This window comes from Osmerus mordax, chromosome 9 (genome assembly GCF_038355195.1).
Source record: "Osmerus mordax isolate fOsmMor3 chromosome 9, fOsmMor3.pri, whole genome shotgun sequence".
In the NCBI taxonomy this organism is placed as follows: Eukaryota; Metazoa; Chordata; class Actinopteri; order Osmeriformes; family Osmeridae; genus Osmerus; species Osmerus mordax.
This window is the reverse complement of record NC_090058.1, coordinates 5,093,436-5,117,933: the sequence shown is the minus strand read 5'-3', so window position 1 is coordinate 5,117,933 and position 24,498 is coordinate 5,093,436. Positions and strand designations below refer to the sequence as shown.

The following is a 24,498-nucleotide window of genomic DNA, read 5'->3' as shown; positions in this document are numbered from 1 at the left end:
GAATCATGCTAAACTCGTTACTGGGGAGACAAAGGGGAAATGCCCCATTCTGTCTCTGCTGTGTGTGTGTGTTTTTGCGTGTGTGTGTGTGTTTTTGCGTGTGTGTGTGTGTTTTTGCATGTGTGTGTGTGTCTGTAGGGAGCGTGGGGGGAGGGGGGGGGTCACCCTTGATACTCTGCAGTAATCAGTGAGGCTATTGTTAGGACCACTGTCTTGTTTACAAATGCGAACAAAGGAAATTGAATGCTTGATTATTTTGCAACACAAGACAAGCTTTTTCTCAGTCAAGTGGTTGAAATGGACTCGTGTTTTGCACTCAAATGAATGACATATTGTTCAAAAAGTGGTGTGACACTGGCGAACCCTTGCACCCAAATCCTTTCAATGCCAGTAAAGCTAATCATTCATTTGTTCATACAATCCACCTCTACTAGCCAAGTGTAGATATATGTAAGTGTTCTCTTCTCACTTAACCATAAAATATAGGGAGAGAAATGAATATCATGCCATTTTCAGTTGTATACTCCATCGTGGTTTTAAATAATAACACTATAACAGTGTCTCTTTCTATGATTAGGTCAAAGAAAATGGCCAGTTGAAGATGAGTTACATAATAAAACACTGAATGAACGAATGAATGAAAGAATCGATCATTTGAGATGGACGTGAACATCTTCCCACAGACAGGGATAATGAGTGAGCCTGTCAGATGAGAGGCTGTGTAGCAGTACGACCACTCTGTAACTGTGCACCACTCAGCCTGGAAGAACACAGTGTCCACTTCACTCAGATCTCTGAGGTGATAGCAGAACCCCTCCACATACCTCCGAGAGGGAGGGGGAGGGAATGGGAGAGAGAGAGAGAGGTAGAGAGAGACAGAGAGAGAGAGACAGAGAGAGAGGTAGAGAGAGACAGAGAGAGAGAGAGAGAGCGAGAGAGAGAGAGAGAGAGAGAGAGAGAGAGCGAGAGAGAGAGAGAGAGAGAGAGAGAGAGAGAGAGAGAGAGAGAGAGAGAGAGAGAGAGAGGAAAGACAGATGTCCATCAATGTATAGACCATAGTTCATAATAGTGCAAGATCACTCTCCTATATCCGCTAGACCATGGCAGCATTCCCGCATTGAAAGTAAAATTACAGTCATTAATTTCCATTAGAGGCAATGGCAGACTCCTACACACATAGAAGAGAGATGGAGAGGCACTCAGGGTCGAGTCAGCGGCCATCTTGGTGAGGGCAGGGGTGTGGGGGGGTGTTCTAGAACTCCATTAGTCATCATCTCCAACTGTCTCATTATCATAATGAGGGGTTGTCGTTGACAACCAGAGTAAGGGGTAGGTGATAAGGCTCCAAATTGACCTGTGGAGAACCACCCCTCCAACCGCCCTCAAACACACACACACACACACTGACACAGGCACACACACACACACACACACACAAACAAACGCACACACACCACACACTGCTACCACGCCTCAATCAGAGGTTCATTTATGGGTCTAAAGTACCTCTGTTTGGCCAGCCCTGCCTCCGTTTAGGGTTATTTACAACCAAGATAATGGTGGGGTATTACTTAGATACGTAATTATAACCATGACATCCGCAGGCCTCAGGGCCTGTGTGAGAGCTCTATTAGGAAATAACTTGGACCACATCGGAGCTTTTAAATGAACTCTAATAACCACAGTAATACTTAAGGAGACGTGGAAAAGTGGAAAATCCACTTTTAACTTTTTGGATGTCACCGATATCATGACAGTTAATCACTTCCCATGCCTCATCCAGCCCCTAGCCCTAACTACTCCATCTGTTAGTTCTGAAAGATGAAGAAAGGTCAAAAACTGCCACTCAGCCAGCCAGCAAACCAGTCAGTCAGTCAGCCGGCCAGCCAATTCACTGGATCTTTCCACATGATAAATCCAAGCACGGACCAGGATTACTGATATTTACATAACATTCTGGACCATGTAGACTGTGACCTCATTAACACCACTCTTCATAAACACAGTAACAACATTGACTTTACTGCTTTCAGAGGGCATATACAGACATGTTTATTTATTTGGGATAGCTCCCTAAAAATACATAATTATATACAATAATAATTATAATTATATATAATTATATAATATAATATATATAATTATTTATATAATTAATTAATTAAACCACACCGTTGCAACTATCCCTGTGATTAAACTATGACAGGACACAGGTGTCAAGTCCTTTCAAAGTGAGCATAAAATGTCTAATCATACGACTGCAACGTCTGGTTACATCATCGCTTCATCAGCGGGAGAAAGAGAGGGTGCTCAGGGCTACTGACATGCGTTAGCTTCATTACAGCAACCTTTTCACTCTGAGCCGGCCAGTAAAGAGCTTTCTCAGCAGACAGGCCCGGCCTGACCGAAGGCTCCAACCCAGACTGATATACAGGACAGGCTGAAAGCCTTAATGACTCTGCTGCTGGGGGGCCTTAACTGATGAGACATCTCTGCTGCCTTTGGAGCTGTTCTCTGCCCTGTGCACTCAACATGAATGATAAATCACTGTGGCTGTGTGTGTGTGTAAGCGTGCTAGCATGTGAAAGGGTATGTGTGCGTGCACAAAATGTGCATTATGCAACTTACATCGCCGTTACACTGTTGGCGATGATTATGCAATTTCTGAGGTAAAAACTAACCAACCAGTTATCTCTGAGCCACTGTCTTTCTGCCAGGCATATCTTTGTCACTCTTTATCTCTCTTTATCACTGACTCCCCTGCAGTTCCTACATTTCCAGAGTTTCTGAGTAGAGAAACTCAGCCTGAACCCTCTCTGGACAGGAACACAGAGTCCTCAGACACGACTAGTCTGTGGTTCTGGAGAGGAGTCCAAGCTGTAAGACAGAGCGAAAGGTGGAGAGAGGCAGGAATGAGGCCGGAGAGAGGCAGGAGTGAAAGCAGAGACAGAGTTGAGGCGAAGCTAAAGCGGTAGAGGAAGAGTGAAGCAGAGACAGGTCTGAGGTAGTGGCAGAGCAGGGTTAGAGGCAAAGAGAATGAGAGGAAGAGTGAAGCAGAGACAGGTCTGAGGTAGTGGCAGAGCAGGGTTAGAGGCAAAGAGAATGAGAGGAAGAGTGAGGCGGAGGCAGGTCTGAGGTAGTGGCAGAGCAGGGTTACAGGCAAAGAGAATGAGAGGAAGAGTGAGGCGGAGGCAGGTCTGAGGTAGTGGCAGAGCAGGGTTACAGGCAAAGAGAATGAGAGGAAGAGTGAGGAAACAGCTGAGGGCAAAGCACGTCCCCTCAAACCAGAACAGAACATCAAATGCAGTCATGGTCTAAAAGCCTCCCCGGGAGCCCCTGAAGGCTGCTCTCTGTTTCTCTGTCTCTGTCTCTCTGGGCCTCTGGGCCTCTGGTTACATGGAAATGAGCAGAGAAGAGTCCTGGTGAGACATTCCCATCCCGCCACCACCTTCACCCCAGAGGCCTTCCTGACCTCTCCAAGGCCCTCTCTCTACCCCTGGGGGACCACAGCTCTGTGTGTGACAGACCCCAGCCCCTGCTGGCCCCCTGGTCCCATGCAGTCCTGATGGCACGCTGGGGACATGCCTGGAGCCGGGTGAGATAGTCTATTAAAAAACCGATGTGATTCACCCTAATCTGGTGTCAGGTGGCTGAGCGGTGAGGGAGTCGGGCTAGTAATCTGAAGGTTGCCAGTTCGATTCCCGGCTGTGCCAAATGACGTTGTGTCCTTGGGCAAGGCACTTCACCCTACTTGCTTCGGGGGGAATGTCCCTGTACTTACTGTAAGTGGCTCTGGATAAGAGCGTCTGCTAAATGACTAAATGTAAATGTAAATGTAATCTCTATCACCTAGCATACAAATGTTCTCACAGACATACACATGCGTGCAAGCACACACACACACACACACACACAAGTGCACACACACAAATACACACACAGGCACACACACACACAGCTTGCCTGGAGTGTTGCACAGAGGTCATTCAGGGAGCTCATTTGAATAGAAAAGCAGTAATCTAAGATCCAGATTTATGACCTGTCCGTCCCAGCTTCTGCTTCCTCCTGCTTAGTCTGACTGTTAACAAGCATGTTACCTCTAGAGAGATACACACCACACAACCAGGGTATCCACCTCTCTCTCCATCTCTTTCTCTCTCTCCCTATCTTCTCTTTCTCTCTGGATCTCTCCACCCCACTCCTCCACCCCCCCCCCCCCCCCACCCCTCTCTATCACTCTCTCAGTCATTCTGCGGTGGTCACCCATACTATGCCCGAGGACTGAGAAACACATGCTCACCTCTGCTTGCATCACGCAGCCAACCATCTCAACATCGCACACAACATGGACTTAATTCAGGTTTTACGTTTCATACTAACCTAATGACCAATAAACTCCCATAGGCTGCTACAGGGCAGATTTTCCCAGACATGCAGGTCCAGCCTCTCTCTGATCTCCCGACCTGATAGGCTAATAGCCGGGATAAAGACGTGCTGGGGGATGTTGTGGTTCTGGACCAGCCGTCTGGCTGGCTCTGTCTGTTTCCTGGGTGATTTACTATCTTCTACCTCATCTCCACACATCTCCCCTCTTTCCTCTCTATTAGGGTTTATGGCAGCTCAGACTGTCTGAAGATCAATGAGAGGGAGATGGAAGGAGCTGGAGAGGAAGAAGGAGTGGGGGGAGGGGGTGGAGGGAGAAGGAAAGAGGGGAGGAGGGAGAAGGAAAGAGAGGAGGAGGGAAATGAAGAGAGAGCAGGGCAAACCTCTCCTCCGTAATTAGACTTCTCCGACATCCAGCAGAGGGACATTCAGTTTTTAGTGAGCGGTTTCTGAGGGCTCTGTCCACCATCATTTGCGGAGTTCATGATGGTTTGTTTCAGTTGGTCTGCATCTGGGGATTTCCCACGAGGACACACACATACACACACACACACACGTACACAACTTCTCAAGTACACAGACACCTAACACACACAGACATACACCTCACTCGCTCACACACAAACGTACTGACATAAACACACGCGCGCACACACACACACACACACAAACCAATCAGACAGCGGTGATGAGCAAACTCGCACACAAGGGTGTGATTACTGTCAGAAAGGGCAGCTTGTCCCAGCAGGGAGGCAGTGAAAGAGCAGGGCCAGAGATCAGCGCTGGGATGGAGCAGAAATCAAGAGCACCCTGAAGTGGCTGGCTGTCACAGCTGACACACGGTTGTGGTGACCTGGGTCACGCTGGTCCAGCAGAAGTAATGACCCTCTGGGACCAGTTTAATTTAGCACAGAGGGCTTACTGGCCAGCTGAGTTCCGCCTGCCTGCCTGCCTGCCTGCTTATCTGCCTGCTTGTCTGCCTGCCTGCTTGTCTGCCTTTTCACCTGGCTGTCTGTCCAGCTGCCTGTCTGTCTGACCGTCTGCAGACACGCAGTCATCGCCACGCATTGACACCGACACGCACGCACACACGCACGCACACACAGGACGCACACCAACACGCACCGTCTCCACAGCATCACATTATGCGGTTGTTACCGGCATGACAGGGCCGAAGACTGAAGCTGGGGTTTGTTTTCGTTCCCAGTCTGAGTGCGATGTCTGCCATGCTGCCTGTGGTGCACAGCCTGCTATGCCGCGGGAACGAGACACCAGAGCACAACTCAATGAGGGGTGGAGAGCTTGTGTTTTCATTACTTTCAATTGAGGTTTTATTGCCTCCTCTCTCACACACACACACACATGCAGGCTCGCACATACACAAGCATGTAGTACATTTCACCCTGCGTTGCTGTGCTGTCTTTCTGTGTCTGGGACACACAGCTTCAACCAGAACATCGAAATAAGATCACAGCACAATTATGTTACTTATCACTTACAGTACACTAAGCCTTCATCTATTTTTCAAACTACTCATATTGGGGCTTATCCAATAAAGTATTCATAAACATAAAAATTTATTATGTTTCAATGGTTCGGGCAGCTCTCTCCAAACATTCTGCAAGGATACTGTCAAAATATCTGAATAAGACATGCACATGGACTAACTCTTACATAAACAAATGTTAAGGAGAAAGCAAAATACACTTGAGAATGTGAAACACAGACATTAGTTCAATAATAAGAAGAGTTGATACATACAATCAGGAAGTACAGGGTTCCCCTCAGGGTGCCCCTCAGGGTTCCCCAGGGTTCCCCAGGGTTCCCCTCAGGGTTCCCCAGGGTTCCCCTCAGGGTTCCCCAGGGTTCCCCTCAGGGTTCCCCAGGGTGCCCCTCAGGGTTCCCCAGGGTGCCCCTCAGGGTTCCCCTCAGGGTTCCCCAGGGTTCCCCTCAGGGTTCCCCAGGGTTCCCCTCAGGGTTCCCCAGGGTTCCCCTCAGGGTTCCCCAGGGTGCCCCTCAGGGTTCCCCAGGGTTCCCCAGGGTTCCCCAGGGTGCCCCTCAGGGTTCCCCTCAGGGTTCCCCAGGGTTCCCCTCAGGGTTCCCCAGGGTTCCCCAGGGTTCCCCTGGGATCCAGCAGGAACAGTAACGGCAGCATGTCTCCCTCTCAGGGAAGAGGTCCATCATGCATGTCTGTAAATCACTGTGGGAGCACATCCATGTTCATTTATCCTGTCATTTTAATTGTGAAAGACTTCCCATGTCTCTCTAACAACCTAACAAGGTTATGGCTGGCAAAGCTAGCTTAACCATCCAATAATAGTAATGTAATGCTAGTTGAATGATTCTTGTACTGTGTAGCCATGGTAATTTGTCCATTCGAGCTAGGGGATGCTAGCTCATCACAGTGTAGGGATGGGCTCTCTGTCTACACCATATGGTCCCAGCAGTCAGCGTACCCAACATGCCTCAGTGCCTTGGGCCATCTGATAACCATCTCTCTCCCGTCTTCCCCTTCAAACTGTCCAATCCTTCTCTTCCTCCCTTCTTCTAAATCGCTCTCCTCTTTCTTTCACAATTCCCTGCCTCCTTCTCTCACTCGAATTTTGTCCTCCCTCTCTTCTTCTCTCCGTCCATCTTAATTTATTTCTCCCTCCTTTCATCCTTCCTCTGGTCTCGATCCATGTGGATCCACGTCAGGACTGACTTGCACAGCGTCTGTGTGTGACTGTGTGTCATGTAGGGTTGCCCACCAGTGGTCTAGGTATTGAATTCACCAATGTGGCCCTCGAGTGACATGAGAGAGAGGCCCTGTTTAAAGAGCAGAGTTCTGTTGCATTTGTGTGTGCGTGTGTGTGTGCATGCCTGCATGTGTGTGTGTGTGGGTCATCAAACTCCAAACAGCAACTGTAAACAAACTGCTCAAGTAGATGACAAAGACTTCTGTCTCTCTCTGTACTCACTCGCATACACACAGGAACGTTGACCTTGAGTTAAGGCCAATATTTCCTAATTTCTCCAAACTTTACCATATCTGAATGGATCAGAGCATTAGTCCTAAAAGTAACACTGACAATTATCTCTGTCCAGCTGATTCAGCTGCATGATATCAGTTTTCCTTGCAACATTAAGTCAGTCGATATGACTGTGGGGAGCCACAGAAATGCTAACTGCTCTGGCTGACATTCCTGTGGAGGTGAGTGAACTTTTAGTGAACTGGCTAGAAGGAACATGCTGGTTTGTAGGGCGCCTAATGACTCAAGTGCTTTCTCATTTCATGAAAACAAAGCTCTCTATAAACACTGTTTATGAGGAGTTTCTGGAAAATTTGGGGAGTTTGTAATATGTGATAGGTGCAAGGACTGGATTTGGGGCATGGTTAGACCATTATTCAACAGTAACACGTATTAACAGAAACTTTTCCAAAACCTTTCAGGTTATAATTTAAGTTATAGTTCACATGTAAAGTACTTTTTGTTGTTGTAATTTACTGCTTGGGAGATTACTTAAAATACCAACAGAATATGGGACAGTAATCTTAACCTTTACAAAGCCTCTAACAACATGTTGTTCTTTTAATAACACATGATGTTTACGCAACTTCTGAGTGCACATTTCTAAACAAGGTCAAATGCTTGCATTTTACTGGAAACAAAACAACAGTTTGCCCCCATCTGGAATGACCTTTTTGTGGTAAATTAAGAATATCATAGTAATGCTTTGATAAAAGGTCTGAGGTATGAAGTATATTAGCATGTTCCTGGCATGTCACTGAAGCTAACCCAGAAAGGCTTGCTGAGGTGCCAGGTGGAACAGATGGAGACCATAAAAACACACGTTTCCTTCAGATTACAAGAACATCCTGTTGGTGTAACGGTAGATGTTTGGTTAGAGGGAGAGGTTCAGTCCTCCAGAGATGAGGGTGTAGCCACATTTATTCACACCCACGTTAGAGAATCAATACTAACAGTAAATCCCAGGGATTGAGTTCATTCAGCACTTTCAGAACCACCTTTTCCCCAAAAGCACAAGGTAACGTCTGACTCCATACACTTGAACCTGGAACGTGCGACATGGGAACTGCATGTTACCTAGCTTCAGGACACGTCACTGAACTGAAGGTCAGGCTCACACACATCATGTACCATCTAGATTGCCATTTCTGCTTATGCCTCATCCTCGGCTCATGAATTAACCATGTTGTGGTGCTGTGTTAATTTCCTCCGGCTGGGAAAGACTTCTTGCAGCGGATGTTGACTGCAGTGAGGAGTGTGTGCGTGGTGTGCGTGGTTCGTGCGTGAGGGTGTGAGTGAGGATGTGTGAGGAGTCTTGGTGAAGTGTTACTAACTGGGGCGTCATGCACACACTACGAAGTGATCACAAAGCTCCTCGTTTGAGTGAGAGAAGCAACGAATCATCTGGACACACACAATCAGCATACCAGACTAACTTGTTTATAAAGACAACTAAAATAGACCAGATAATGATTATAAAGCAGACTGTTTATAAAGACAACTAAAAGAGACCAGATAATGATTATAAAGCAGACTGTTTATAAAGACAACTAAAAGAGACCAGATAATGATTTTAAAGCAGACTGTTTATAAAGACAACTAAAAGAGACCAGATAATGATTTTAAAGCAGACATTTAATAAAGCATAAAAAGGGTTAAGCACCATTATGAACATAGAGACATTATACAGTATATACAACCATAGAACATGTACAGTTAAAGTTGATAGCGACAACAGATGAGGATAAAGAAGTTGGTTCATGCATATTATGGTCTGTTTTTGATTTCAAATATCACAGTGCCATGTTATCATCAGCAGTGAAGTTTTCCATAACATCTCTGTTCACCCTGTGGACTAAGACTAACTACAATCTCATACAGAAGTCAAACTTTGCTTCAGTCATCAGTTGAATAGTACCACACATAGATATCCAAGAGGTACCAAACAAATATATTACGTTTTAAATATCTTTAATCCAAAAACAACCAAATTAAAGCAGGTACCTTTCCAAAGCATTTAAATGTTGAATGTGTTTAGGTGGGTGCTCAACAGCTAGGGTTTAAGTCCATGGTAATAAATACAAAAGAAGGCTACATAAACCAACAGTGTGGCAGATCAGGGCTCCTTCCTGACCTCCATCTGAGGGAAAGTGCAGGGAGAGAAAGGATCGCCGATTTCCCTCAAATTCGGGCGCCAAAGAAAAGGCAATCCACCCTTCCCAAGTTTAAAGTTCATCTAAGTCGGTCAGCCATCTTTGCGGAGACCCTGATAGTGTTGAATGAAAAGAAGTTTACTCTCTTTTTCTAATAAACACAACCCTTAACTCAGCCTAGGCACTTGTTGAGCAAACAGGACAGCCAATTTGATTGGTTAAGCAAAAAGTCTGAATGGTGGTCATCAGTTTGAAACCCTGACCTCCTTAAACGGTGGTCATGAGTTTCAGACTCCCAGACCTAAACCTCAGGATCTTCTTCTTCAGGTTGTGGGAGGCCTTGATCTTGACGAAGGCCTTGGCCTGGGCGGGGGTCATGTCATGGGGTCCCGACCCGGCCGCTGCCTGGCCGAACTGGGGCCAGTTGAGCGCTCCTCCGCTCTCCTCTGAATCGCTGGAGCTGCTGCTCTCCCCCGCCAGCTCCACCTCGCTCACGCTGGACTCGCTGTCTCCGAAGCAGTTGGTGGTGTAGTTGGAACGCTCGTCCTCGCTGGTGTCCATGACGGTGGAATGGAAGAGCGAGGCACACTCGGCGGAGTACTCGGAGTCGCTGCCCACATAGGCATAGGGGCTTGTGAACTGGAGGTTAGAGGGGAGGTACATGGTGGTGGTGGCAGTGGAAACATGGCCAATCAGATCCCTCCTCTGCCTGCGTTGCGCCCGCCTCAAGGCCTCCTCGTAGGGAGCCTCTGTGATGGCTCTCAGGCGACGGTAGTCACTACGCTTGTACTTGGGCTTGGCAACCACTGCCTCACGGTGACCGTGGTGATGGTGTCCATGGTGACCGTGGTGCCTGGATACAGCCGCGTGTGACCGGCCTGTGGAGACCACAGTGCTCACGTGCTTCTCCAGAACTCGGCCTTCTGGGATTGAGGCGGGGATGCGCTTGGCTCGGGACGATGCCCCTCGCTTGGAGATTTTGTGGACGTGGGAGGATACATCCTCTGGGAGGCGGGACTTCCTGTTCCCAGACCGAGGCTGCTGCTTCTCCTTGGTTGTTAAGGTTTCCGGCTCACCCTGCCCTGCAGATATCATCACCCGAGGTTTCAGAGCGGCGTTCTTCACCTTGACGACCTTGATGTTCTTCCCACCTCCCTTGCGGAGCTTGATGGCTTGTCGCTGGGCGGGAATGTACTGGGCGCTGACCATGTGACTTCCCTCATCCTGGCTCTGGGAGGAGGAGCCTAAGCTGACCAGCTCCAGAGATGGCCTATCGTCTTTCCCACTCTGTCCAGGGGGGAGGGGCTTGGGGCTGTTCTTGGGCGTGGCTGTCTGGGCGGTCCTGGTCAGCGTGTTCTCCACTGATCCAGGGTGGTACTGTAGTTTGCCTTCCTTAGGAGAGGAGTTAGCCTTGGGACTGCCCAGGTCCGGGTAATCCTTAGGCGGGAGAGGAGGGGCTGACATCGTCGCTGACGAAGGTCCTTTGTTAGCAGAAAAGGAGTTCTTCTTCTTCAGCAGGCTGTTGGTGTTAGGGACGGTGTGAATTTCACTGTTGGGGACTGTGTATCCAGTCTGAGGCTGGTTGCTAGGGACTGTGTATCCAGTCTGAGGCTGGTTGCTAGGGACTGTGTATCCAGTCTGAGGCTGGTTGCTAGGGACTGTGTATCCAGTCTGAGGCTGGTTGCTAGGGACTGTGTATCCGTTCTGAGTGTGTGACTGAGACAGGGCACTCTCCTGCTGGACAGTCAGCCCCACGCCCTCTCCCGACCACTGTCTCTGAGGGGAGGCCGAGGGGGGGTCTGTGGTCCCCGCTGTCCCCGTCTGCAAACACGGCGGCCAGCTGTGCTTCACCTCAGAAGTCCTCAGAGTCCCGTTCCCGAGCACCTGCCCCTGTAACTGCCCTGCGCTGGCCTGGCCCGCACCGCCCTGCCTCACACACAGGCTGGCCTGCCGGAGAATGCTCTTGGAGGGGTCAGTGCTGATGCTGGTCCTGGGCCTGGAGGTGCGGAGGGGCAGGGCTCTCCTCTGCAGCAGGCTGTAGATGTAGCTGTCCAGACGCCTGTGGGACGGCGTGTGCTGGGAGGCAGGCCAGGAGGTGCTCTGAGGTACCAGAACATTCTCCCTATCTGCCTTCTTGGCATCTACGGAGGTCTCACTCTCTACTCCTCCTCCTCCACCTCCTACTCCTCCTACTCCTCCTCCTCCTCCTCCTCCCTTCCCCTGCCCACCATCTTCTCTCCCAGGGGGTGCTAGAGAGCTGATAAACATGGGGCTCTGGACTGCCACGGCGTGGAGCGGGCTCGGGTAGCGGTAGATGTCGCTGCCGTTCCTCGCCACCAGGTCACAGTGGTACTTGGATGGTCCGTCCGAGCTACTATCTAGGGAGGGGGGGTAGGGGGCGGAGAGGGAGCGCCGGACTGTTCCGGAAGACTGCTCGTCACAGGGACCTTCGCACTCTGCACAGCTGCCCAGCTCATCTGTAGAGGAAAGGAGAGAAGTCAGTTACAGGGAGAGTTTGAGCACAAAATCTATGTAGATTTGCAAGGTTGAAGCGACAGGGTAAGTGGCTATGACTCTCCTTCGGACAGAAGGATGCAGCACTAACAATGTAGCAGTTGCCAGCAGCAGGATTGACAGGCTGTGATGGCATCCTGTCTTCATGCAGACTGAGGGTGTATGTGTTTGTGTTTAAGGAGGGGGGGTGGTAATTGCTTTAGACGTGTTAATGGCCCTTTTGTTTAACTCCTATCATAGGTGTGGCTTCTAGAACCATCTGCCTGGCTGGGACAACTCCTCAGCTGACCTTTCAGCTTCATACTGGTCCTCCCTGTCTTTAGCTCTCTCTCTCCATACAATCACACAATACCAGGCCCATTGTCTCTGCCCCTGTATCTTTTTCTGTGAGTCTTCTGTCTTTTTTTCTCTTGCTCGCTCCCTCCATCTCTCACTCTCTTTCTTTCTCTCTCTCTCTCTCTCTCTCTCCTCCAGAACTCAATGACACTGTTGTGTAAATATATCCTGAAACCTGCAAAAACAATACCAGCAGGGAGACTGGGAGGTGAGCTGAACCACAGCCAACATGAAAGGCTGCTTCTCCAGGAGAAGGCAGAGAGTGGGGGTCTGGGGGGCAGGCAGGGGGCTTCCAGGAGAAGGGAAGAGAGTGGTGTTTACAAAGTAAACAGAACAAAAGGATCAAGACTTCTGGCCAGAATGGCCACATGTGACATCAAACACCACGGTGATGTTCTGACCTTGACACAAGGCAGGAGAAGAAAGAAGCAAGTAGGGAAATGAGGGAGGGAAAGGAGAATATCTAGCGGATCAAATTAAGGTAAATAAAGAGAAATGCTGGGGGATGACAGCAGAGAGGGATAAAAGAGGAATAAGGGGCGAGGAATGGGAGGTGAGAGGTGCTGTGAGGGAGGAGGGGGGGCATTCTCTCACCTGCGGAGCGTAGCCTGCCGTCGGAGGAGCAGAGGGAGGTGTCGAGAGGACTGCAGAGGCAGGTGCTGGAGCGACAGCTGGATAAACACTCACTGAAGACCGAGTTTGAAGAGTTGGAGAGAGAGCCAGAAGCACCATCGCTCAGCTCGTAAAAACCTAGAGAGAGAGAAAGAAAGAAGGAGAGAGAGAGAGACGGCAGGAGAGGCAGGGCGAGCGGGGGAAGAAAGAGTGAGCACATAGTGGGAGAAGGAGAGGGTTAAGAGAGCAGAGAGAGAGACATTTTAACACATTGATTTTACACCCCACAGAGAAGAGATACAGAGAGCTGTCATCCAAAGTATTTATTACCCAACAGCCTGAGCTATTAAAAGGATGAAGGCAGAAATCTCAAGCACTCGAGAAACACGCAGGTTTAGAGTAGATGTGGGCTTTTGGAGGAAGGTTTGGTTTTCTTGCTATTTGGAGCGAGTTTAAAGTTAGAAGCACTATTCTGTAACAAGCTTGCTTACCAAACAAACTTGGGAACAGACAGGAATACAAATTCCCTGACGACAGACGGAAAACATTTTGGCCAGGACTTAACGTCTGAAACTTGATCAATGTAGGAAAAATCCACTTCAACACCGGCCTCTACTATTATAGATATCCTCATTCCTAGACAGTGTCTTGATATGGTCTGGATATCGTCTGACATGGTCTTGCAATTGAAAAATGTTTAACTGTCAGATGGACTTATAGGAAGGCTGTACAATAACATTCTTTCTTGTTTGCTTCTACTGATAGAGTGATTTAGTCCATGTCCTTGGTTCTAATCTGAGTATAGGACTCTCAATATAGCATTCTGTCTGTGGTGAGGCTGACAGAATTACACTGGCCAACATGACCTCCCTCATTAGGAATGTGCGTGTACAATTCACTTGAGGATAAGGCGGCACACCAGACACCAGACACCCAGAATGTGAGCTTTACCATATCAGTAGCAGCCGAACACAATGGACAGGCTTTATTTCTACACCACAAGAGACTGGAAACATAAGAGACAAATCGACCAATGCAATTGGTCGCGGATGGTTGTCAGGACGTCCTTACTGACCTGAGCTTGGCCGGCTGTCTGTTTCCCCCGGGTCATGTGACACCTCGGTGTCCAGTCGGAGGTCGCTGATCTGCCTGTCCAGCTCCTGCAGCTGAGTGATCAGGCCGGCGTCACGTCTCCTTAGGCAGTTCTGTAGAGAAATACAGGAAATGGTCATTCCTCAACATCCTGTTTCACATAGTCAGCCTATAAGAGTATCAGAATCAGAATGGGTTTTTATTCGGCATGAAAGTTTGCACAGACAAGGAATTTACTTTGGCCGGAAGGTACCGACCGAGGCAGCCGTTATCGGTGCCCTCACACGTCCTCACTCATTTCTGCGAGGGTCCACATTTTAGATTAGGTCTCCAAATACTCCTTCATCCCGTGAGAAGTACTAACAGCATGACTAGCATGATTGGCTGAATCATCCACACACCTTCCTGAATTTATAGAGTGTCTTCAAACCTTCAGGCAGACTGTGTTGGTGCATATCAGAGGTCATTAACTGCTTTAGTCCCGGGCTAGATTAGACTCATGTCTGGCAGCAGTGCTGACAGCCCCTGCTCAGAACAGCCATGTGGGCTATGCTAGCTATGCTGTCTATGTGGAACAGGCCACTCATGACCACAGGCAGACCATGAGGTATGCTGCATGCCACTCTGCAGTGTGGAGGACACCACACCAGTGCAGACCCAGCCCCTGAGGGTGGGGGCAAGGTTGGCAACGACAGACACCATCCAGCTAATGACCTGCTCTCTGATGGATGGCCCGGCTCGTTCTAACAACTGTTCCATCCAACATGTACCCTGTACCCTCCCCGTAGATACTACACAAGATCTGACAGGGCTGGAGGAACAAAGGGGAATTCAAACCGCTGACCTCTTAAATGAACCCTGATGTCTACCATTAAACTATGAATTGGTGGATATTCAGGTTCAGGCAATAAGCAAGGTACTAATCATACTCATACAAAGTAACAGAAGTCTAACATAGAAGTGACAAACATGAACCCCCATATTGTCCTTCTCTCTCCTTCTCTCTCTTTCAGCATATTGTATTTGGTCACCCTCTGAGACTGCGGAAGGAGTTCTAAGTGTATTTCTAACACCTCTCCCCACATCTTAAGGAGTAGATAGGGGTCCAGAGGCTGGTTTGGAATGCGTCCTAGGCTGCCATTTGCTGCTGAGTTCCAATAATGCAGCCCAGACTCCAGTCAGTCAGGGTAGGCTATATGTAGCAGAGCAGGACTTCCTCTGTAGGGGGAATGGCAGGCAGTAAAGCCAAGCCTCTGACAGGAGTCAGCAATGATTAATGAGTTTCAGCCTAAGAGCAGAATAGGGCTTTGGAGACCACTTCTCACACTAACAAACCACCATTTGCAGCAAAAGACTGAGAGGCGTGGAGTTTCAGTGATTGTTTTTCAATGCAGAAAAGCAACTTCACTCCCTGACTATCTGAATCAACAGGATGGGACGTGACTGTTGTGCAAACAGACTATTTTCAAATATGTTGTTTGGATAATTGTTTATGACCCACCTTGAATAGCCTAAGATAACAGGCATGTATATGGCCTACATCATCGTGGAGCAGATGTAACTTTTTCCACAAACACATTTCTTCCTGATTCAATTAACATTGGATAAAAAAAGGCTCAAATTGGAAACGGGTGTTTTTGACCGGCTTAAACGGCTGCATATGAGGCGACCAGGGCTATAACTCCTCGGCATCCTTTACCACCAGCGGGAGGTGGGAGATCTGCTTGTAAAAGTTAATTTCGGTCGCCCCGTCTATTGTAACTCATCGGCAAATCTCATTGAGGCGACTGGACCCCCTCGCAGACCGCATTAGTGCACCAGGAATCTCCTGCGACCTTCAGGAAGCTCGATTTAAATAACACTCATTCCCATTCTTATAAGGCCATCCTGCTATTACCAGCGTTTCTCAGGGGAAACAACAGCACTGGTCTAAGTAGGCTTCCTCACGACTGATAATTAAGCAAGGCATAAATAGTTAAAAGTATTCGCAGTTGTTCACAGTGTACATGAATAACACCATGGTCCATTTAGACAAATATTCCCTATGAAAAATAAAAGGGTATTTTATGTGACATGGAAAAGGCGTTAGAAAACCTTTCAGAACACGGAGCCTAGTCTCGCAATTGTCATGACTGCTGAATCCACCTTTACCATCTCCTCTATGCGAGCATAGCAAACGTGGCCAACTTTATTATGATGTTCAGTTTTTCCATGGACTGCAAGATGCCAGCGCGCCTCCTCACTAAGTAGACCCTTGGGTGCAGGTCCAATAGGAATTGCACAGCTGAATGCTTACGCGGCTATTACAAAAATAATAAATTACTGAATAATTGTGCAGAGAAAAATTGTGTACGTACCAGTTGTTTTCGCAGCAATAAAATATTTTCCTCGAGAAGTTTCTCCTCAGAGTTCAAGTAATTCTCCTCGCGCGTAACACAGGCTTTATCTCCAATTGGAATCGCGTCCTCAGGGTGATTGAGCACATTTCTGACCAGTAATTCCTGCCTCTGTCTCAAGTATTCCAGCTCCCCCAGACCCGCAAACGTTGCTTCAAGTCTTTCCCGAATACGCAGACGATCCATTTCACCTTCCACCCGTTCTCGGGAACGAGCATCACATTCCCTCCTGATATCCCGCATCTGTGAGCAGTCATTGGAAGGCAGCATCTCCGAGGCTGCGCCCGTTTGCTTCATTGTATCCATCCACAAGCGACCTCCAAAGATTTACAACATCACACTGTCAACTGTGGGACACATGTGGTCACTTTCTAAAGACACAAGAAACCCATACTGTTTCAAGGATTTTGAAAATAAAATGTCACATAATTCGTATATGTAGCCTATCTTTTCAGTCCAGTGTTGTCCATAACTTTTTACGATGTGTCAATCCCAGGGACCTGCATAAAATCAGGACAAAATGCACGCGCAAAACGTCCGTTCGTTTATCAAAGATTTGACAATATCTTTACATTAAGACGATAAATCTGAGTTTTTCAACAAAAAAAAGTACAAAAAAACGAATTATAAATGCTTAGTTGAGTGAACTACAGAAGTATAAACGTAGAAGACCACCACTAACAAGCCGCTCTGTACGCACTGACTGAATTGTGAGTTCAATTCAGCGATGTAGCGGACAACGGACGTCTACATCTTACTGTGCTGTCCTAGTGCCCGCCGGTTCCCATCTAAGACACTGATAGTCCCTGTGAATAGGCTACTCAAAGAATGCACGAAATAATTTCCACTTGGATAATTTGTTGTACAACTGATTTTAAATGAGTTAGGAACTTTGTACACAATTAATTTGCAATAAAAATATGTTTCATTTGCAAATGTAAAAAAGAAAAAAGGTGTGTCAATGGGTATGACAATGCACTGGGCCATGTTAAACTGTAACCTTAAGATGAGAGCGCCCTCTATTGTGAAATCCCTGCAAAGAAGAATGGATCAAACATAGATGTATTGCACAGTAACTAATGAGAGTTTGGTAATTCAGTTGGACTTTAAAGAATACAAAGAGAGAGAGAGGTATAGACAGATAGAAATAGAGAGATAGAGGAATGCTTTGTGTCGTTAAATATTTTCACCAGCCAACCATTTTAGTGTTTGAATATATTTTTTTTTACTGACAACTAGACAGTTTTATAGCTCCAAAAGAGGAAGCACACAGTACTGTAGCTGTGCATCACTCAGTTCTGATTTAATAATTGACAGCTACATCTCTATGTTGATACTCTTTCAAAGCAACAACCAAGGTGAAACTTGAATGGAAAATGTATGAAATGGAATATATATAACAACCTCCCAAAGGCAACTGTTCTATCCCATCCCTTTGAGGGCAACACCAAGTTCTAATTAGTCAGACTAAATTAGCGAGGGATTTAGGATTTTTTGTGTGGCTTTATAGACATACAGCTCTATAAGAACCAGCTGTGGAGAACATCACCACTAACCCCTGACCCCTGACCCTGCAGGGTGACCTGTCAGCCATCAGTCTAGCAGTGATGCACACCAGGAGGGCCAATGTGAACACTCAGTTCCCCAAATGGTATAATAGCAGTAGTTATAAGAAATGTTAACTAAAAAGGTCGAAATATAATCCAAACTAAATTTGGATGGACCTCCATCCAAACCCTTACTTGCAGAATCCCATCAACAACCACAGACTGGAGGATCTGGCGTGAGAAATTGGAGATAAAATTTAATTGATTCAAACAATGAACCATAAGTACAGCACTGGGTGGGGCAGAAGTAGATGCTGGAGGGTGAATACTAGTGTCTTCATAACATTAGTATATGTGCAACCACTGGACCACACCAAAAGCAATCCTTTACCAAGACAGTAAGATTACACAGAGAGAGAGAGAGACAGAGAGAGAGAAGGAGAGAGAGAGAATGGAGGAGAGAGAGAGAGAAAGAGAGAGAGAGAGAGAAGGAGAGTGAGAGAGATTGTATAAATTCAATAACTTATAATCCTTTAACTTCCTTTTAAGACAGACGTATTTTGCTCCAGAGGGATAATAGTGATTTGCCTTGACAGAGGCAGCAGTGTCTATGGTGCTAAAGCCAGATGGCTCTGGTAGAATGTACTCCTGTTGGCACAGATCAACACACTGAGAGGATAGGTGAGAAAGAATGGCCTGGAAGAGGAACGTCATCATCATTATTATGACACTTTCAAAATGCCCCCTTTCATAACATCTTTTTTTCTGACACTCTGCCTGCCTGACACAAATTACACCTCTCTTTCCTCTTTCTTTTTCTTTCTCTCTCTATCACACACACACACACAAAGTCAGAGTTTCTCCCCTTTAATCCTGTCTACTGACTAATTACCTCATGAATTTTGTAAGGGCCATTTAACAAGAAAAGGCCATTATGTAGTGCTGCCTGGTGTGGATTCAGAGCAGAAATTAATACAAGTGCATCAAAGCAGGGGGTAAACTCTGATGCCGAAGCACAAATTGAGCAAGCATACATTGTTTTGTTCACAAGAAGCTTATGGCTCTCATATTACTTTCCATCTCTTACACACATTCACTCTGGAGCTTAGCTTATCAATAAGAGCTGGTCAGGAAATATTTTACCATATACATCCCCTTGTATTTTTGTACACATGATGTTGTGGTAGTTTATTTTCACCAAGATTACATTTGTAGGCTTCTGGATTGAAGGTGATGATTCAAGGTGAAGATCTATTGATATTGTCTACTATTTCACGACTGGGCAATGTACAATGACATCATTCTAGGTCATTGAATTGAATGGAAGTGTGTGTAGTGTTTTATTAATTATTATCTCTCCTGTTTTTATGCTCAGGATATGCCAAGACCATGGCTAGGTTATTGAGCTGTGTGTATACGTGTGTTGTGTGTGTATGGGTGGCTGCAGTATTCATGTCTTTCTACACTGTCCCCATTTCTTTAATGAAGAAAAAGACTGTAACGATCCTGAAATGACCACAGGCACACATGTTTTTTTCCTTTCATTCTACCGATGACACAAAGCGACCCTAAACTGCAACATTTGTCAAACTAGGCACTATTTTACTATTCATAAACATTTCATAATCATATCAATATTTCATGCCCCTTCTACACAGAAATTGAATAGGATTTTGATGTCCTTTATCTCTTCTCATCTTGTTCCAGAACTGAAACCCAGAATGGAATTCCTCTTCCGGGGCCCGGGCTCCCTGGACCTCTGTCCATTACCTCCATATCCGGTGGAATGGAAAGATGGAAAACAGCATTTTTTTTATTTGGAGGTGAGGGAGTTTTAAAGAGGCTTTACTAAAGTAAGACGTGTTAGAATCCTACATTTCACATGACCTCAGATCATGGACTAAATCCCCATTTTCGTTTGAACACAATGTCCCCGTTAAAACACCTAGATCTGGGAGCTAAGCTGCTTGGTAGTTATTGCTATGATTAAGATTTGTTCACCAAGACTGCGTCATGGTTACATCATAAACCAATAATTTTCACAACTGTAGTGCTACCTGCAATATGAATCATTACTGCTGTGAACCCGATCAAACAAACTGTTTGGGTTAGGAACAACCGCCAAACCATTGGATCCCACTGTTCTGTTCCATACTCAGCTGACTTCAACTGGACATCTCTCTGCTGCCCTCACTGTGCTCCTTTAAGACCATTGATGGTTAGGTAATGACTGTGTGTGTGTGTGTGTGTGTGTACAATAACAGCTACCAGTCTCTGTGGCCACATCTTAACAGGCCCTTCAGAAAACATTCAGCATGAGAGATGGCGCTTGGGGAGAGGCACACACACACACACACACACACTCACACACATACACACACATACATACACGTGCACACACCTATAGTGCAGTAAGTCTGGGAATAAACTGTAGAGGAAGGTATGTTTTTAAACAAGAAAACTGTTTGTTCAAGACAGCTTGTCCTCCACAGCCTCTCTGAACCCCCTTTGAGCTAAACGTTGCTAATTAGCTCAGCATCCAGATGGTCTTCACTAATAACAAATGAAGCGTGTCCAGAAACAGGATGTGTAGCCTGCTTGATTCTCTGTACAAGAGTCCTGGATTGATGGTTCATTGTCATATGGGGTTCAGATGGCTGAGCGGTTAGCGAGTCGGGCTATTAATCAGAAGGTTGTTGGTTCGATTCCCGGCTGTGAAAAAATGACGTTGTGTCCTTGGGCAAGGCACTTCACCCTACTTGCCTCGGGGAGAATGTCCCTGTACTTATTGTAAGTCGCTCTGGATAAGAGCGTCTGCTAAATGACTAAATGTAAACGTCATATCCTGAATTTCTTCCAAATGTTTCCCTCCTGCAGTCGGCTCCTGTAGACTGTGAGGAGGTAGAAGAGGTTTTTCACAGAATAGACGGTACTAAATACAGTGGTCTTTTAATATATGCTTACAGTGGTAAGCATATATGAGATGATGATGATAATGATACCCAGTTACAGTGCAGCTAAGGTGACTCTACTGTTTAGACCTGGTGCTCTGTGTGTGAGTGTGTGATTCTGCCCACCTGAGCCTCTACATGGCCCCTATGAAATCAGGACATACTGTATGAGCACATTCCTGCGGTCCTAGAAACTGTCTGTAGTACACAGTTGTTTTGTATTGATAGTTCTATGCCCTGACTGTTTCTTTATCCTCATGATGCCCTATCATAGTAATGCATTTTTTTTATTAAATCAACTTCCTTAAGGCAACTAAATCAGATCCAAAAAGAGAGTAAGAGGGAGGGGGAGAGAAGGATGGAGAGAAGGATGGAGGGGAGAGAGAAGGATGGAGGGGGGGGGGGGGGGGGGGTTGAAAGGAAGACAGAGCAGAAAAAGATCAGCCACTCAGAGCAGTGGGTTTTAATTGCAAATGAATCTCTGGGAAGGCAAGCTCAGACAGGGCGGTGTGTGTGTGTTTAATGGGTGTGAGGAGAGAGAGAGAGGGATTGATGGAGGGAGGCTGATGATGAGGCGTTGCCATGGCGATTCCGTGGGCATATCCTTCTTGTTGTGGGGGCCCTGGGGGGAGGGGGAGGGGGGGGGGGCTTGGGCAGTCAAAGGATTAGAAAAAAACACTCTCACCTTATACAAAACAGGAAATGGTTTGCAGTCTTAAAGTATTGATAGAGCTCTCTAGAAATAGAGCCAAAAAACGTTCCATTGTTCTGAGTGTTCTCTAAGACCTTCCAGGTAACTATAGAGTTGGTTACAGAGCACCAAAAGTAGAACGTTAGGGCTATTTTAGACACCTCAGATACAACCCCAGGTTATTCAGCAGAGAGTGGGCTAGTGAGAAGAACCGGAGAGAATAAGAGGTCTATGTTGCTAAACAGACCTCCCTGCTCAATCCACGACAGAAGAGTTTGCTATTAGCTCAGTCTTTGGTACTTTGACAGACAGATTGATTTAGAGAACCTTCAATGAAACATTATTTGTATTTTTTTTACACACACCTGTAATAGAAGATTTTACAGAATACTGTCAAAGTACTTCTACACCCCAGATATAATAGGGACTTTTCATGAGTGTGCCCACCTGCTTAGTGGTGGGCATACTCCTGGAGTGTGTGAATGTGTGGATCTATGTGTGGGTGTGTTTGTGTGTGTGGACTGAGTTTTAAATGTATGAAAAGCAGACATGTTAGACTGATCGGCTCCTGACTCCCTCCTCTGTCTCCCAGTAGCCTCCTGGAGCCAGGAAGGTGGTTCACACACACCTCACTGTAAAGGATGGGAATATTGATCCGGAAACCCCCCACACACACACTGAGCATATTTTACACTAAAAGACAATTCTCCTATGAAAAGGTGATGGTAAAATCAATGACTGTGTTCAATATCCCCCCTGTTCATTTCTCCATTTATATTTTATGGACATCATCCATGAAAGTTTGAAAGCCCTTCCAGTCTTCGAAGGCTGTGGTAGGATTAGTGTTAGCGCTGGGACTGAAGCCGCAGGCAGAGCCTCAGGAAACTGATTTAACATTGCAGTGAAAGTCGCAGGTTATTGTTCCTATTGGCTTGATTAAGTCTGAATTAAAAGTCTAGGGTTAAGGTTGGGCTAGGATTAGGGTTGGGGCTGAGGTTGGGGAAAGGGTTGGGGCTGTTGCTGAAGCTAAGGCTAGGGTTGGGGATGAGGCTAGAGGCTGAGGCTAGGGTTGGGGATGAGGCTGAGGCTAGGGCTAGGGTTAGGGTAAAGTTTTGTTTCAGTCTGGTGTATTATTCATACAGGGTCTCTGGCCTCTGTTGTTGCCTCCCCCTCCTCACGTGAAACCCCAGATCCACACAGCATCTGAATAAGTCATACTGCTTATACAGAGCAATGCAGAAACCACTGGACGTCTTCACTGACACACACACACACACTGACACACACACACACACAAACATACACAGGTAGTTGACTCTATACTATAATAACTGGTCTATAGCTGTGCTCTGCAGATTTAATGACAGCAGTAGTTATCCCATGATTTAACTTTCCAAATTACAAAGCCCAGATGTTATTATGAAACCAGGAAAATGTCTGTGGAAAACTAACAAACGTTCTCTGGTTGTTCACCTTTTAATTTCAGAGGTGCCCTGTACACACACACACACACACACACACACACACACACACACACACACACACACACACACACACACACACACACACACACACACACACACAGGACACCTCTAGCGCTCATAGCTGAACTGCTCAAATAAAAGAGTCTTTGTGAGGGTGGAGAGACCAACTGCACAGCAGTTCCAATGCAGCTGCAGAAAACAGCTGCCTGGAGTGTATGTGTGTTAGTGTGTGTGTTAGTGTGTGTGTTAGTGTGTGTGGTATGTCTGTGTGCGTAGGCGGCGGATGGGAGGATGACACAAGAGGGTTTTCTCACTTCCTACCCTCTCAGCAAGCCTTCCGTCTGTCTTTTCTTTTCTCTTCCCGCATATAAGAATCCTGTCTTCCGTGTGGGGTCAGCGATTGTGTGGCCCCTTTCGAATGCGTGTGGAGACAATCGTTGTCTCTGTGGCCCTAGTGAGGTCACCAGGAAGGGACATGACCAGCAGCCTGGAACGTCTGCAGGCATCTCTAGACTCCACAACACTCCTGGACCATGAAGAGGGAGCTTACGTCCTCCTCTACATTGGTTTAAACTTGTACGGTTGGTAATAGAAAGCCATACTTTCATCAATTTGACATTTTCGACACATCCAGGGAGAATGAGGTGAAAGATCTCTTGTGTGCCTTGTTAGAGTTAATGCTACTTGCATTGTTTGCTAGTCTGTTGGCTTGGTCTCCTGTTGGAATTTATTTGAATAAAATGTGTTTTTCCAGCCCTTAAGGAGCTGTGCAGCTGGTCAAATGCCAGGAGAACGGTGGTCTCTGCACAACAATCACAAATATTTACAGCTCTGAGAGACACAACAGTTCTCGTGGCTTAGCAAGGACGATACGGGTTATTTGAGCACGAAATGAGAATGCGCACACAGCGCTCAATATGCCCGACCTGTCACTCATCAAGACAGGAGAGGAAGAAAGGGGGATTAGAGTCTGAGAGTCTGCAATTTACATAGAAAAGTGTTAGTCATGGACTGACAAACACACACAAACACCATCTGTATGGAATTGATCCACCAGCTGCACAACTCACACTTCATAATTAATTTCAGACTGGGAGAGAAAACCCCAAGTCACTGAGCTCATTGGAATGTTGTCTTCCTGCTGGAATGAAGCAATACCATTGGACAGTAAAATAACCCCCACGAGCTGCCAGATAGAGTTGCACAGCATTTGTTCCGACTGCGACTGATGTGGCAAAGAGCTCCAGCCAATCATGCCTGCGACGTGGCCCTGGAGCGCGGCCAGCACCCCCCCCCCCCCCCCCCCCCAACCTCCCGCTGCTCTCGTC

General features: G+C 46.8%; 1 protein-coding gene across 1 annotated transcript; it reads right to left on the bottom strand.

Moving 5' to 3' along the window:
- Positions 1-9,017: 9,017 nt before the first annotated feature.
- On the bottom strand, positions 9,018-17,066 carry dact1 (dishevelled-binding antagonist of beta-catenin 1). Its single transcript, XM_067243132.1, has 4 exons — positions 16,459-17,066; positions 14,085-14,214; positions 12,992-13,147; positions 9,018-12,024 (listed from the first exon to the last, which is right to left on the bottom strand). Exons 1-4 carry the CDS (start codon positions 16,801-16,803, stop codon positions 9,815-9,817), a joined length of 2,841 nt encoding a protein of 946 aa, XP_067099233.1. The 5' UTR covers positions 16,804-17,066; the 3' UTR covers positions 9,018-9,814.
- Between the last annotated feature and the right edge of the window lie 7,432 nt (positions 17,067-24,498).

Coding starts and splice junctions, on each gene's coding strand:
- dact1 (XM_067243132.1), bottom strand. CDS start 16,803: ATGGATACAATGAAGCAAACGGGCGCAGCCTCGGAGATGCTGCCTTCC. Junction 14,215..16,458: donor TATTGCTGCGAAAACAACTG/GTACGTACACAA, acceptor ATTTCTCTACAG/AACTGCCTAAGGAGACGTGA. Junction 12,025..12,991: donor CGGCAGGCTACGCTCCGCAG/GTGAGAGAATGC, acceptor TTTCCTCTACAG/ATGAGCTGGGCAGCTGTGCA.